Source organism: Notamacropus eugenii, chromosome 1, assembly GCF_028372415.1.
Source record: "Notamacropus eugenii isolate mMacEug1 chromosome 1, mMacEug1.pri_v2, whole genome shotgun sequence".
In the NCBI taxonomy this organism is placed as follows: Eukaryota; Metazoa; Chordata; class Mammalia; order Diprotodontia; family Macropodidae; genus Notamacropus; species Notamacropus eugenii.
The window spans coordinates 382,410,615-382,426,904 of record NC_092872.1 but is presented as its reverse complement, the minus strand read 5'-3'; the positions used below and the strand labels follow the sequence as shown (position 1 = coordinate 382,426,904).

The 16,290-nt window shown below is 36.0% G+C and overlaps 1 protein-coding gene across 4 annotated transcripts in view; it reads left to right on the top strand.

Annotated features, from left to right (window-relative positions):
- The window catches only part of FAM114A2 (family with sequence similarity 114 member A2), a 33,899-nt gene extending 26,116 nt beyond the window's left edge, over nt 1-7,783 (top strand). For all 4 annotated transcript variants that reach the window (XM_072630791.1, XM_072630790.1, XM_072630793.1 and 1 more), the window contains 5 exons: nt 243-365; nt 761-900; nt 2,617-2,689; nt 4,661-4,714; nt 7,069-7,783. In XM_072630791.1, the coding sequence (XP_072486892.1) occupies nt 243-365; nt 761-900; nt 2,617-2,689; nt 4,661-4,714; nt 7,069-7,173 (495 nt within the window). In that variant the 3' untranslated portion in view covers nt 7,174-7,783. The remainder of the gene's footprint in view (nt 1-242; nt 366-760; nt 901-2,616; nt 2,690-4,660; nt 4,715-7,068) is intronic.
- Nucleotides 7,784-16,290: the final 8,507 nt, after the last annotated feature.

The window sequence follows — 16,290 nt, the reverse complement described above, 5'->3', positions numbered from 1 at the left end:
ATTGTAAGGTGGTGGCTTTATGCCAACACGTAATGCCTATGAAAAATGTGTTCTGTAACCACAGGCATGGTGTGGACTTTCTTTGTGGCTTTATATAGTCATTTAGAACTGAAAGGGGAACGTCAGAGATCACTGAGTTCAACCTTTTTGTTATATGGGTATGAGTTTGTTCTGCTATTGAGTCAGGAAGCCTACTCAAGGGTTTGATGGGCGTTTATCTTTTTTTTTTAATACATATGTAGGCAAGAAATACTGTTCATGAGTGGATCAGAATGTCTAGTTCCAAACCTTTAACAGAAGAAGAAGAAGAAAGCAAGCAGGTAGAGCTGGAGAATCCAGAGCAAGAAGATAAAAAAACAATAGAGGTAAGTAATAAGACAGAAAAGAACCCTTTTAGTATATGTTTGAAATGTAAGTACTGTATTTAGCTTTGTACTTAGAAGGAATGATTTAGAATGATTTAGAAGAGCATTACATTTTTGTTTACTAGCTATGTGGCTTTAGACAAGTATCATCAGCTCTGCAATGAAGGCATTAGGCTAAATTATACCCCTGTCCTCTAATAGCTCTTACATTTTATATTTTAAGGTCTTTTCCTGCTCTGACGTTCTATGTTCTGTGGTCATCTTCTATTCACATGTTTACTATGTTTCAAGATGTTGGATATCAAATTATTTACCACATAGTGAAAAGATCGCTGATTTTTCATAGAGAAAAATGACCTACTTACAGAAAATAAGTGGTTTTCTCTGTCTCCCAGGATATTCATACATTTGCCATTCAAAGCCTGGCAGAACTGACAGCCTACTCCATTGAAATGTTCCATAAAACAGCAGCATTGATTCTACATGGTCAAAAACAGGAGATAAGTGCTCTAAAGAGAAGCAAAACCCTTTCCCAGTGAGTATAATGAGTATTCCTTGTAAAATCAAAACTCTTGTCAAGTTTTTGTGTTGCCCCCACCTAGTGCACTTCCAGTCACATAGGGACCAGTCCCATAAGAACACTCCAGGAACCTTATAAATGCTTTGATTTATTGAGTAAATGTTGGTCAACTTGAACCTGTGATGTTAGGGAAGGAGGGAGCATGTTCTAGGGAATGCATAAGGTACAGGTTGAAGAAAGGCGTAAAGATGTGAGAGTATAGGCCAAGTTGGGGGTTGTGGTAGAAAAGTAGCTTAGTTTGGCTGGAGTGTAGCCTTGAATGCAAGGCAAAGGCATTTAAATTCAGTAGGCAATAGGGAGCCACTAAAACCTTTTTTAGTGGGAAAGTGACACCGTCAGACCTATGCATGAAAGATGGTATTTACAGTGGTTTGAATAGAGGAGAGGCTAGAAACCCTCTAAAAAGGGTGTCATGTAAGTCAAGGCATTTGGTAATGAGGGCCTGCACTAGGGTGCTGCCTAGGAATAGGGATGGATGGGATTGTAGTTATCATCAAGACTTTGATTTAATATGAGAGGTAAGGGGGAACAAAGAGTCAAAAATAACTCTGAGATTTTGAATATTGGAAATTGGATGAAGTGGTGTCAAGGATAGAAATGGTGAAATCATAAAGAGGAGCACATGTTTGGAGGGAAAAGAAGATTAGTTTTAGAATATCATTTGAGCTTAAGCTATGGTAGGTCAGGCACATGAGTAACCGAAGATTGTGGATCCAGAAGTCAGAAGAGAAGTCAGATCTGGAAATTTAAAAATCATGTGCATGGAGAAAGTGGAGGCATTGGGTATAGACAACTTTTTAAAGAAGCTTACCAATGAATGGTAAGGCCTGGAAGAGGCAGGAGAGAATGGAATCAAGGCTTTAGGTAGAGGTATTATTAGTCTTAGTAATGAATAGGGATATCTATTCTTTGATATGGAGAGAGAAAAACAAAGAAAGAGAGAGAGAGAGAGAATATATTGACATTTAAGGAATAGAGAAGGAAGGGTGAGGCTGCTTGAGCCAAATGACTTCAAGCTTCTCGGTGAAGTTGGAGGCCAGGTCATCTGTTAATTTTGGTGGTGAGAGGAGAGAAGAAAATGAGATAGGAAGTCTATTATGTGGCAGGGAGAACCTAGCTGATGTGTCCTAAACTTTTACTGTATATAGTAGTTACTTAAGATATATTTGTTGAATTGAATTTCAGGAGGCCACCCTTTGGAAATATGTTTGTGAGGTAGACATGGTGACGTGTGCCTATAATTCCTATTACTGAGGTGGCTGAGGCTGGTGGATTGCTTGAATTGGAGTTTCTGAGCTTCAGTGGGTGCTCACACTAAGTCTGGCACCAGTATGGTGAGACCCTTCCTAGAGTGGGGGCCACCAGGTTGCGTAAGAAATGGTGACCTGTCCAAGTTGGAAATGGAGAAAGGCAAACCTTCCCTGAAGATCAGTAGATGAGACTGAGCCTAGGGGTGGGTTCAATCTGGGCAAGACAGAGAGACTTAGTTCAGAAAACAAAATCTTGAAATGACTCATATATTTGATTTTTGAGCTAGACAATTCTGTCTCCTTAAAAAACTTTTATTGTTCACGTTTGGCACACATGGAGATGATTTGTTTTCTTTTTGAGGTTTTAAAATGCATTCCATAAGTATAGGAATCACTTGATTTTTCCTTTTTACTTCCTCAGAATGACAGTTTTATTGTGTAAAGAATTGTCTTCAATGTCTAAAGAGTTTGCCACATGCCTGACAACTGTTGGGGTAAGAATTACTTCTTTTCATTGGATTGAAATGTCTGACTTTTTTATAATTCTTCTGCTGTCTTTGCTTGATATATTCAGTATATATTTGAAGATATTTTGCTGTCTGTAACTAAAACTTAGAACCTGGGAAAGATCTTTGATCCTTGCATTTTTCCATTTCTAGTATAGTAAATCAGCTATTGTTTCTTTGGATATTTTAAGGTTTTTAATTGTCAGTAATTTTATTCTCTGTTCCTTTTTTTTTTTTTGCTTATCTTTAATTCTCAAATTTTATTTTCTGCTTTGCTTTCTTTACACTCTTCTTTTATTGTCTTATGTTTATTTTTGTTTCTTTTGCATTGCCAGTTCTCACTTGGTTCCTTTGAATGCAACATTTATTGATCTGAGAACATCTCTTGAAATATCTTTTCTGATTTCTCATTTTTTTTGTTTTTAGTATATTATCTGATTCAGTTGTCCTTTAATGCTTTAAAATTGTGTCATTCTTTTTTCTTTGTTCATTTTTATTTTGGTTATATTTTTCTTATAGTTTTGTCTCTTTTTTGGTGTTTCTACTTATTATTTTTCATGGGGTTTGTGAGGAGTTTTGGCCTCTTTGATTTTGTCACTCTGGCATCTTGTATCAGGCTCTGACCCTTATATTTTTTTTAAAGTCCTCCATATACTTAGAATTTGATTCATGCCTAGTATCAATAGCCAGTGAAAGTGCTATAGTTACAATGCAAATTGTGAAAATAAAAATTTAAAATCTTAACTTTGCAGAAGATATTTGTGTGTTTATCTCTTTAAGTCTCAGATTCTTCCTCTAGAAAATGATGGAATTGGACTACTAAATTACCTCTCTAATGTTCTTTGTTTCCTATATTACATGTCCTAAGTTTTAAGCACCCTTCCAGTTTTTACATTCTATATTTTTGGATATGGCCAGCGTGGGAATTTATTTTGCTTGATTACACATATTTGTCTTTTTTTATTTTATTTTTAAAATTTAATTTGTTTGCAGTTTTCAACAATCATTTCTATACATTTTAAATTTTCTCCCCCACTATCTTCCCTCCCTTCCCAAGATGGCATGCAATCTTATATGGGTTCTACACTTATGGTATTAAACACATTTTCACATTAGTCATGTTGCATAGAAGAATTAAAACTAATAGGAGAAACCATGAGAAAAACCAAACCTAAACATAACACAAGAGAAAATAGTCTGCTTCATCCTGTGTTCTGATTCCATAGTTCTTTCTCTGGGTGTGGATGGCATTTTGCTTCAAGAGTCTTTTGGGAATGTTTTAGGTCCTTGGATTGCTGTGAAGGGCTAAGTCTATCAGAAGCAGTCCTTGCACACTATGGCTGTTACTACATATATTTGTCTTAAGGGTTTTGTTTTTCTTCTTTTTTTTTCAATTGTGTGGGGACTGGGAAGAGGGGAAAAAATTTCTCTGTTTTAAGGTGTCCTTGAGCTCCAACATTCTATATTTTATGTTCCAGAATTTCTTCTAGTGTTTCTAGATGTGTGTTAATCATGTGTTCAGCATGTCTTTTCCTTACAAGGAGCTCAACTGTAATACTTGCTTAAAATTAGGGGGCAGCATTTTCATCCTAAAATTTTCCAAACAGCCTATCTGAAAAGTTACTGATTGTATTCTTCAATATTTCATATTTTAATTTACTTCCTTTAGAGATGACACTAAAGTATTCTAGGAAATGCATTAGACTTGGAATCAGAAGACCATAATTTGAGTCCCAATTTTATTATTTACCAGCTTTTTAACCATTGACAAGTCACTTTCCATCTCTGGGCCTTAATTCTTTCCTCTGTAATATGGCAGTAATAGTAGTTATACTACCTGTCTTTCAGAGTTGTTTTGAGAAAAATACCTTATGAACTATAAAAAGTATGGAAAAGGGAGCTGCCATTATTACTTTAATTATGTGCTATGAAAATTAATTTTTCTTACATTTTTTTCAGGTCAAAGAAAAGGCAGATGTGCTTAATCCACTAATAACTGGTGTGTTTCTAGAGGTTAGTTTTAATTTTTTTTAAAACCCATAACTTTAAGTCTTTGCTTTAAAAGCACTTTCTGATTCTTTCCTTGTGGCTTTTTTTCATACTCAGATAATAATTTAGGTGAATTTATAGATGTTGATTCAGTTATTTATTCACTCTATCTATTTACCTGTCTCCTGCATATTAATTAAAAGCATAAAGTTGAAAATACAATGTAAAGTGTATATATGTTGGGGAAGATATCATCTTGCTGCTCCAGTAATGAAACATTACCTAGAAGTCAGCTGGTAAACATTATTAGAGCAGAAAATCATAAATAGACTAACTTCCAAAGGGGATAAAGTTTCATGAGAAGGATTTTTTTTTCCAAAAATTTTCCAGGATCCCCTTGCTAAAAAAAAAAAAAAAAGGGCCTTGTTTTTTAAAGACCATGTCTGTGCTGTGTCCTACAACTGTGTTCTTCAGAACCGTTCTGTGTATTCTGTGCTATATGGAATCCTGTGTAGAACTTCATGTTACTTGAGAAAGTATTGATGATAACCATTTAGAAGGAGTATCCCTTCCACTAAATTTAGAGGAAGAGTGACCTTTTCTATATGAATTTCATCAATACTGACTCGGTGGACTACTGCCCTGTCTTAGGCCTACCTCCTCTCCCTAACCCACAGGAGCCTAGTGTTCACGGGGAAAGATACATGCCAGAGGGATTTCCCACTCTTGCTGTTGGTGTCCACTAGGAGTGATGCAAACAACCTTCCTGCCCCAGATTTTTTACATTCCTCTGTCCTTTCATACACATATTCCTGCCCTTCTCACAAAAGACAAGAGGGAAGCTAAAGAAGAGAAAAATGCTATAGCTCTGACCTCTTTCAGACAAACATTGGCCCTGTCATAATTTTGCCCAGGCTAATACACTGTCCTAGACAATTTCCTCTACTATTCTGCCCCAAGTAGCTCTTGGTCGTGACCTTAGAAGTCTGCACTCATGGGTTCTGTAAGTTTATTTCAGGCTCCAAATTGTTCTGTGGATAGATTTCTTTGGGAAATGCTATTCTTCAGGAAATTAAAACAACATCACCTGAGATTATATTGTCTCAAAATGTCAGGAAGGTTTATATTCTCCTTGTTAGAAACTGTAGCTTATAAATCAGTATGACCCAATATTTAAAGAATTTAGAAGAAATTAATTTTCTTAAAGTTTTAAAATCAGAGTCTGGATTGGGAAAGAATGTGCTTGATTATTGGTTTAAACTCTTAACAGAAAATGGCCACAGTTTGGCAATGCTCATCAGAAGACTTTCTGATTTACCTTTTAACTGTTAACACAGTTCCCAACGCAGCTGTGTAACTTAACAGTTAAAATGTAAATTATTAAAATTAAAAAATTTTAAATTAAAATTAAAAGCCTAATTTTTATGGAAACCATTCATCTATTTACCTCTCTCTTTCTTAGATTCATCATCTGTTAAATATGAGGTTGGACTTAGAGGACCTCTAGTCATTTTTACTCTCTGAGCTTCAGTTTTCTCATCTACAGAGTGGTCACAATAATATTTGTGATACCTAGTCTCTGCTTCCTGAGAGTTGTGAGGATGAAATGAAAGTATTTGAAAGTGCCTGTGAAAACACTTCACTTTGGAGTCACAGGACCTTGGTTTGAATCCTGGCTCTAGTTCTTACCAGTATGACCTTGGACAAGCCATTTGACCTCAACCCTTAGTTTCCTCCTCCATATAATGAGGTGGGACTAGAGAACCTCTGAAGTTCCTTCAAGCTCCAAATCTATGTGGATACTGTAATAGTAGACAGTCATTTTGTCACCACAAAGCACTCTATAATATGAATCAATATTATTATTGTCATTAATGCTACTCTTATTATTACAGTGTTCCATTAAAGTCCTCCCCTGAGGCCTCTTCATTGCACTTCCCCAATCTTGAGTCCTTAAAGGACTATACGAAGAAAACACAAACACTGGTATGTCCTGTCAAAGTGTAAAAGCCTTCAAGTTCAGCCCAACAACAGATTGGCATGTTTCATCTGAAAGCTAGCCCAGCTAAATTGGGAGAGATTCATTACTGGAAGGTTGGCTACCAAGTGATGAATTGTATTTTTTTTTGATTGCTGAATTCATGACAGCTGCCTACTTAGATATGGAAGGGTTGTGACTTGCATTGATGGAAGATAGACACACCTCATAGAAGTAAAAACATTCTTGAAGTATATAATTATTATTTTCCTTTATAAAGCTAATTTCACTGAAAAAGATGAGATTGATGTGAATTAAATCACCAGGTACAAAAGTAATCTACTCTTGGATTTTTTTCTTTGAAGTGATCATCTTTTCTTTTTTGTTTCAATCTCAACAGGCATCCAACAGTGCTTCATATGTCCAAGATGCCTTTCAATTACTTCTTCCGGTGCTTGAAATCTCCCTCATTCAGAGCCATATTGAATCATCACAGTCACAGTGAGCTCCATACTAGCAGAAGAGAGGGGATTCCTCATTTACAGAAGCCAATGTGAAGAAATGTTTAAGGATAATAAGTTTTGACCTTGAGCTTCCCGCAGTGGCTATAAAGTGCCAGACCACTTTTAGGCCTTATTTGTCCTGATGATGCAGAAGCAAAAGAGAGGGTAATGAGAAATTTCTGTAGTCTAGACAACCAGGCAGTCTAGCAGGTTAAAAGAGTAAATTTGTTGCCTTCATTGTTTGACCAAGACTGTCCGGTTCCTCTTTCCACTATGGCAGATAGTTATGTGCATTAATAAATTCTTTGAAAGAAGACTTTTGGAGAAGATCCAAGATAAATAGCTCTTGAGAAAAGGTTAGCATCTTCTGCTAATATGATATTTAACCAAAAACATCTGTTCCACTTTGACATGATGCATACAGTCCAAACACTACAAATCCTTGCTAAAGAAAAAACTGGATATTTGAAAACAGCTTTTTCTCTAAAGGCAGCACACACAGATCTTTTGTTGTATGAGTGAAAAAGAATTTAATTTTGTATGCCCAGATCCTATTGTTTCATCTGGAAATGTCACCTACTTTTTTCTTCCCAGAATAAAAATTCAGTTATATGATGGTTGTTGGACTTTATTATGTACTCTAATGATTATACCTTGTCACCCAAGCCTTGAATATCATTACAGTCCATACCCCAAATGCTCTTTTCCTTCCCAGGAAACATTTAGCATGATGAGAGATTCATAGAGTGTTACATTCGAACTTAAATTAATCTTACTGTGGGTGAGGACTAGCTTCTGGTGCCATAAAAATGAAAAACTCACTTCATCTTTAGCCCTTACTCTTAATTACATGTCAGGAAGAAAAGTAAACCTAGGAAATGTAGGAGCGTAGTCTTTCTTGGGCTTACTTTTGAATGTCAGAGAGGTCATGTTGGCTTAGCTTTTATGTCAGTATGTGCCTCTTTCCTTATTTATGTAAATTGCTAATGATGATCTATTTTTAAAAAGAAATCACTGACAGATTCCCAGAGACAGATGGTTATTTATTACCTTTCAACTTCCAAACAACAAACTAGATGGGGTTACTTTTTAAGTACAACTTTAATAAATTGTTTTACCTATATAAATATGGTGTGAACCATTCCAGGATATTTCATGTATAAGTTGAATTCCATTATAGATAACTTTAAATTGGTTTCCAGATTCTTCCATTCAGTATTGCAATTTTGTCCTGTCAAATATGAGCACGACCCATAGATTTTCATTGTGTATAGTCTTCAAACAGTCAATCAGCAATCATTTATTAAGTACCTAGTATATGCTAGCCATTGTGCTAGGTGCTGAGGATATACATAGAAATGAAACGAACTCTACTCTCAGTGAGTTTATCTGTTACTGGCTGTAACAGAATCTTTCATATGATATATCTTATACTCTCCTATCCCTCCACCTCCTGTTGAATCAGATCCATGGCAATGTGATGTTGGGCAAGTCTCTTTCCCATACTAGGCTTCAGTTTCCCCATCTATAAAATACAAGGAGTTGAATGATCTCCAAGGTCCCTCCCAGTTCTTAACTTGTGAGCTTTATGATGTCCTTTCCATCTCTAGATTTATACAGTTTATGTATGCTAATGAGTAGCAGCATAGCATAATAACAGATATAAGATCCACTTTGACCCTGGACGGAATTTTTTTTTTAACCTTTGAAACTATAAGATGCAGAACAGTTGTCAATCTGCATGAATAAAAGGAAGATTCCTTACCAGGAACCTCCTATGTCAGTGGAATCATAGGCCTGGATCATAAACACATGTTTTGTGTATATGTACGTGTGTGTGTTAAAATTGTTTCAACATAGTCTCTTCATTTAGGAATAATCCATAGGCAAGGGAAAAATAAGATGCTTTACGTGAAAAAAATTCCTATTTTGGTGAGAGTTCAAATATTTCATAATTGCAATCGATAGATGAATGACCATGCACTTCAGCTAGATGTCTTTGCTAAAATGTGACATCTGAACTGAAAACAACATTCATATTCAGTCTGGCAATGCATAGTATAGTGGAGTTATCACTTTCTTAATCCTGGACATCTGCCTCTTATAATGTATTAGTGATTTTTTTTTATGGGAGTTGCCATATTAAGCTTGTATCCACTAAAACCCTCAGTTTATTTAGTTGAACTGTATCTAGTCACATCTCTTGTGGTTGTGATCTTTTTTAAACCTAGTAGTAATCTTTCAAACCTAATGTAAATTATGACTTTACATTAATGCCTGTTGAATTTAGTTGCATTAGATTTGTCCCAGTGCCCTGATCTGTCAAGACTTTTGTCAGTCCCAACTTTGTCAACCAGTGTTAACTTTGCCTTCAAGCACTGTATCATTGAGATTAATACATGCACCAACTATGCCTATAGTTGAAATTAATACATATACAAATTGTGCCTGTAGTCAGTTGCAAAAAGGGCAAGTTTAGGCTTGATAATAGGAAAAATGAATAATTAGAGTTGTCAAAAAGTTGAATGAATTGCTTTAGAAGTAGTGAATTTCCTCTCCTTGGTGGTCTTTGCGCAGAGGTTGACTATGCATCAGGCATATTATGGAAGAGATTCCTTTTGGGTTATGGTTTAGACTAGATAGCCATTGAAGCCCCTTTAAACTCAAACTGAGTGATTCTATGAATAATATTCCTTTACATTTATGTACCAAAGCTCATCTATTTCCCAGATGGTAGACACTCAATTTTCTACTTCTTTGCTATCACAAGTAAATTTGAAGTAACTTCCCCCTTTCTTCCTCATTGAAATTGTTTCTCTTTGCATCTTTATAATTTCATTCCTGAGAGCTTCCTATCCTTTCTGGGGTGACCTTTATAAAATTTTTGACCATGGCATATCTGTCCTTTCTTGGAACCCCTGGAAATCTGCTTCCCTGAAATCAAGGGTGCATGACAGACAATGTCCAAATTATCTCTCTTTATCATAGATTCTAAGCTGGAGTGATAACTTCTCCCTAAGGTCTCTGTTATTTCAACTTCTACAACTGTGTTGGCGAGAATCAGATACAGAATAGAATTTTCCCCCACTGAATTGTCAAGAAGTGATTAGCTGTTCTACTTTTGGCAAAGAGTGCTCTAGCAGATGTCGGGTTAATTGAAGCCTCCTGTAACTACTACATCACATATCTTTACCAAGCTTAAGCTCTATTTCCTGAATTCCTCATCCACTTCCTTTTTCCTGGTGGTCCTGTTACATCTTTCAGTTACATACTTTTTGTTTCTGCCTCAGGTTCATCACTCAAATATTCTCTATTTCCTTGATTTGTTCACAATTTATTTTATTAATAAACAATGCTAATTTTCCTCCTCTCTCCCTTATCTATCCTGTTTCTTTTGATTAAGATATATCCTTCCAGAGCTATTCAAGTTATTAAATCTGATACCTTTGAGTTCAAATTTGCCTTTTTGGTTTAGAAACTGTAATCAAGTGGCTTGTTTCCCATACACTGTGTGTAGATATGCATAATGTTATCACCATGGTGACATATTCATGGTCTTATTGGTGTTTCCTTTGTTTAATTAACCTTTTATGCATTTCTAGGCAAGTCGACTGCTATTTTTCTTCCAACATTATAGCTGTCCTCTGTGATGAGTTAGTTTAGTGGACATATATAGTCATTTTTCTCTCCCCACCCTACCCCTGCCCCTTTTCAATTTAAAGTTCTTTTAATTAAATTTGAAAGATTCCAGGCAAACACCTTCTTACCAGTCCTTATAGATACACTCCATCCTTGATTAGGAACCCATTATTTTTAACATTTAAGCCATGATCCAAGATTCCAAAACTAATTCTCAAACATCTTTTTACTTAGTTATTTATTTCCCAGCTCTACATTTCTCTTTTGAAGCCCTTGCCTTTGATCAGTAGAAGTGATGAAAAGACACTCTCTGTGCCCTTAAAAGTCCTCAGCACATTGCCCAAGACTTTATAGTTTTAAAGCAGTGTTTCACAAAATTCTTTCCAGCATCATTTATAAATCATCAAAAAATGGGTAGTGGTCATCTAGTTTGAAACCTTGAGAAGATCATGTTCTGGACACATCCCAGAAGGATACCAGACCTCTGTTGTTATTAGGTCAACAAATATCTACCTGATTACTTCTCAGAAGTGAATCACCAACCATCCCCACTCATTGCTTCTTTTTTTTTTAATTTTTATTGTGTGATCGTTCACCTCTGACATCAGCTATGACTCCATGTCATTTGTTATTCTTTATAGAATAAGAGGGAGCAGTTGTTTCTTCCTCAGTCATCTTTAGAGAAAGTTTTTGATTATATCTGTTAGTTTCATATGTTCAATGGTCTTTCTTTTCTGTGTCACATTCTTCAACCCTCCTACCATACTCCCCTCTACATCTCCAAATCCATTTGTTATCACATTAGAGGCCTTCTAATTTAAATCAGTCAGTCAACAAATAGTAAATTCTACCTAATAACCTGGAGTGTGAAGGTGCATTCCTATAGTCCCTTCATCTTTTCTTTAGAGGGAAATCAACCTTAACTTTGAGCATATATAACAGTTGCTCAGCTGTGATAGACCTAGAACCTTTCACCTCACACCTGGACTATTGCAATAGCCTGCTGATGGATTTGCCTGCCTCAAGTGTCTCTCCACTCCAATCTATCCTCCAATCAGCTCCTAAAGTGATTTTCCTAAAGTGTAGGTTTAACCATGTCACAATGAGCTCCCCCACCTCTGCTTCTCCCTTACCCCCCTCAAAACACACACACACACATACTCAATAAACTCCAATAGCCCCCTATAGCCTCCAGGATCAAATATAAAACCCTTTGTGTGGCATTCAGTAATCTAACCACCTCTGACCATCCTGGTCTTCTTATACATTACTTTCTGCCATATATTTTTCTAACCAGTGACACTGACCTCCTGGTTGTTCCACAAACAAGACACTCCATCTCTCGGCTCTGGGCAATTTCTCTGGCTGTCGCTTTGTGCTTGGAATGCTCTCCCTCCTCAGATCCACCTAATGACTTCCCTAACTTCCTTTCAGTCCCAGCTCAAATCCCATCCTGTACAATAAACCTTTCCCAATACCTCTTAATTCTATTGCCTTCCCTCTGGTAATCATTTCCTATTCATCCTGTATATAGGTTGTTTGCACATATTTCCTTGCATGTTGTTATCCCCATTTAGAAAGTGATTTCCTAGCGGGTAGGACTACCTTTTGTCTTTTTTTTTCGTACTTTCAGCATTTAGCACAGTACCTGTCACATAGTAGGTGCTTAATAAATGTTGATTAATTGATATTGATTGACAGAAATACAAATATGATACACCTTGCAAAGTCCTTCTTGTTTCTATTTTTTGTTGGAAACGAAATCTTCAGTTCTTTGCTCTTTTTGCTAATAGCTCCCCAGGAGAAAAACTGTGGCCAACAGTTTGTTGGGACTGTTCCATTTTGGAGTTGTCAGTCTTCTCTCTGAGGAGCCTGAGGAAACACATAGATACTAATGAGGAGTTTGTGCCCATTTACTCATTATACCTTCTTGACAACCATGCTCAACTTCCTGTCCTTTGTTTTGTTAACTTCTTGTCCTGCCTTACCAATTTTGTCCTTCCTTTTAGACTCCTTTTATTCTTCCTTTAGCCAGCCCCATTTCTCATCCTTATATCCCTCTTCGGATTTGTCTCCTACACCATCTCCTATCAGAATTCTTTTCTGAAATCTCTCTCCTTCAGTTTGACTCTTTTCAACTCAAATTATTTTCTTTTAGCTTTATTCCTTCCTCCTTTCAATTTTTCACCCCAAAATTCAATCTCTGGATTTTATGGTTTCAGATTTTTATAATACTCATATTTTTCTCGTGATTCTCAAATTTTCATGATTCCTTATTTTTCCAGCTTGAATCATACTGATTTTTTTTCCTTCTCACCCAGCCTTTTCTCACTGAAACTAGAAATAGGAGGCTTAAACCTCTGGGTTTCCTGACTTCCAGGCCAGGTGTCTTTCAGCAATATCCCGTTTTCTTGCAATGTTCCTCTTCTTCTTGCCCAATTTCATACACTAAATTTGTTACAGATCTGGATTGGGAGGTGGAAACATCAGAAATAATTTCAGAATTTTGATATGAAGTTATAGGCAGAGTACTCCCATAATACTCCTTTATTATTCTGTTCTATGTACATGTATGTACACTCTGATCTAATCTTTAATAACTTTTTGGTTCTACTTGTGTGCATCTTACTCCTAGGACTTACTTATTTTTAATGTCTTGCACCTAAATCTCGTTTAACTTAACTACCAGAAGGCCAAAATACTTATGATTCTTTGTTATATGCCATTATATTTAGGCTTTTAAGCCACAGTTATAAAGAGACGCCTTATATTATGACCTGCAGTTAAAAACTAATGGACAGAACAATCCTAAACATTACTTTCAATTTGTCAAGAAATGTGGAAATTCCCAAATGTCACACAACAATTTGGTCACTGACTCACTGTTTTTTAGAAAACAGACAAAGAAAATTTCACCACTTTCAAATGGATAAATTTTATCAAAACACAAATCTGGTTAGGCATAGAGACAAATGTCTATAATCCCTACTACCTGGGAAGCTGAGGCTGGTGGATGGTTTGAGCTAAGGAGGTTTGATAGAGTGGGCTGAAGCCAGTTAGGAGTCCTCTTTAAGTCCTCAGTCTGTCATTAATATGTATGGTGAGCCTCTGTGAGTGGAGGCAGAGAGAGACACCAGGCTGCCTAAGAAGGGGAGAACTGGCCCAGATCTCAACTGCCCAGTAGTGGGATCAGGTGTGGGAGTGGCCATTGCACTTCCAGCCTGAGCAAGATAGGGAGATCTAGTCTCAAAAAAAAAAAAAAAAGGTACATTTATATGTATATGTATATATACATATATATTCTGCACTGAAGTTATACTTATATTGGTAAGAATGTCAGCATGAGTGCAGGTCTTAAATCAGCTTCCCTGCAAAAACATGCTAATTTGTTAGATTAAGGAGTAATTTGTGTTTTGTCCTTGTCATCTGAATTCTTATTTGGAGAGAGGGGAATTTTACAGATTATTACTATCAGAGGCACCTTTTTCAGTAATAAAATTTTCCTTATTGCTTTCAGATCAATTTTCCTGATAGATATGAATCTCAAAAGAAAAAAAAACACCTTAAAGGAGAATATATTCTTTATTTTAGGAGAACTCCATTCTACATTTTTTTGTACAATAGTATGCTCAGTAAATATTTATTGAATGAATGCTTTAAAATCCCTGTTGCTATTAGTGGTGTCAAGTCTATTTGGTTTCATGAGGGATTTTGAAATTATGTCTAAGAAGCGATGAAACTCTTAAGTATTTGTGTAATGGCATCATCTTGAGATTTGAGTGATAGGAACTTTGAAAACTGTTCTTCTAAGGTGCAACTTTCTGGTTTTTTTTCCTTAGTTCAACTGCACTCCTCATCTTTATTCATCATTTTACTGTAAAAATCATCATTGCAAAAATTACCAAGGTGCAGTGGAATGATCATAGAATTAGGAATAAGAAGAACCAGAGTTCTACTCATGGTTGTGCCATTAATTGACATGCTATATTTGATTTAAGGCAAGATATTTCACCTTCCTGGCTCTTGGTTTCCTGATCTGTGAAAAGGGGTTGGGGTGGGCTTTGACTAGATGATCACTAAGGCATTTGCCTTAGTGATTCAATGCATTACAGTATTCAATGTATTGTGGTCCCTTTCTAGATTTGTTTTTTTCTATTTTAATATTTTTTCAGTTAGCAAACATGTTTTCTCTCCCTTTCCCCCCCCAACCCCTAAAGAATGTAAAGTTCTTTTACATTCTTAATGTTATATGTACAAAGACCCACCCAGTTCTCACATAATTTGCTCCAGTGTTCTTATTTCTAATTTCTTTGTAGGTTTAATATGCCATTTTCTATTTTTTAAAGTATTTCTAAGCTCTATGATTCTATGTCTTTATGTCCCTTTTAAGTTTTCCGAGGAAAAAAATATAATCTGAATTTTCTCTTACCTCCCCTTTCCTAAGATTGTAAGAGAACAGGAAACTGCTCTAGATATGTCACCTTTACAAGTGAATGCTCGAAGTATCAATGCACAGAAGGAAGTTTTCGCCTTAATTTATTCTGGCTCCTGAAGGTAGAAGAGAAGTTAATTATGTTAGTAAAATCAACATCCATCTGTGACTGTTTGTCTGACAGATATTGTTAGTCTTTTCCTTCTTTTTAGGAAATGCAGTCAAACTGATTCTAAAGAAGCAATCATCTTTCTAGCTTTTCTGTGATTCCACCAATTTGTGGTTGTGTATTTTTTTTAACCCCAGCGGCTTAATAGGAACATAGTGCCTTAGGTATTTCTGTATCAACCAAACAAAGCATATAACCAAAGTACTTATCTGGAAACTTTCATGCACTCTCTTAGACTTGAATAAGAGCAAGAATAGCTGATGCTTATATAATGCTTGATGATTTACAAAGGTCTTTACTTTTGTCACTCACAACAATGTAATGGGGATAGATAGTACAAGTTTTATCGTTTCCATTTTGCAGATGAGGAAACTGAGGCTCAGAGAGGGAAAAGGCTTTATCTAATTACCTAGTTTTTAGATGGCTGAGCCCAGGCTTTTTCTCTTCTAATCCAGCTCCTACTTATCATAGAGAGTGGTGATTGTAATATGGAGGAGCGTAGAGTATGGAATATTGGTAATATGCTTAGTACTGGTATCATTGGACCAAAAGGTATGCACAGTTTAGTGACATTTTGAATATAATCAACTAGCTTTAGGTGGGACGATGGATAGAGCATTTGGCCTAGAGTCAGGAAGACCTGAGTTCAAATACTGGATGGGCAAATCACTAAAAAACAAACAAACAAACAAAACCTTCTGTTTGCCTCAGTTTCTCCAACTGTAAAATGAAAACAATAATAGTATCTACCTTAAAGTGATGTTGTGAGAATCAAATAAGAAAATGTTGGTAAAGTGCTTATCACACTGCCTGGCACATAGCAAGTACTATATAGATTCCACTTGTTATTATATAGTCTCACATTGCTTTATGGAATGT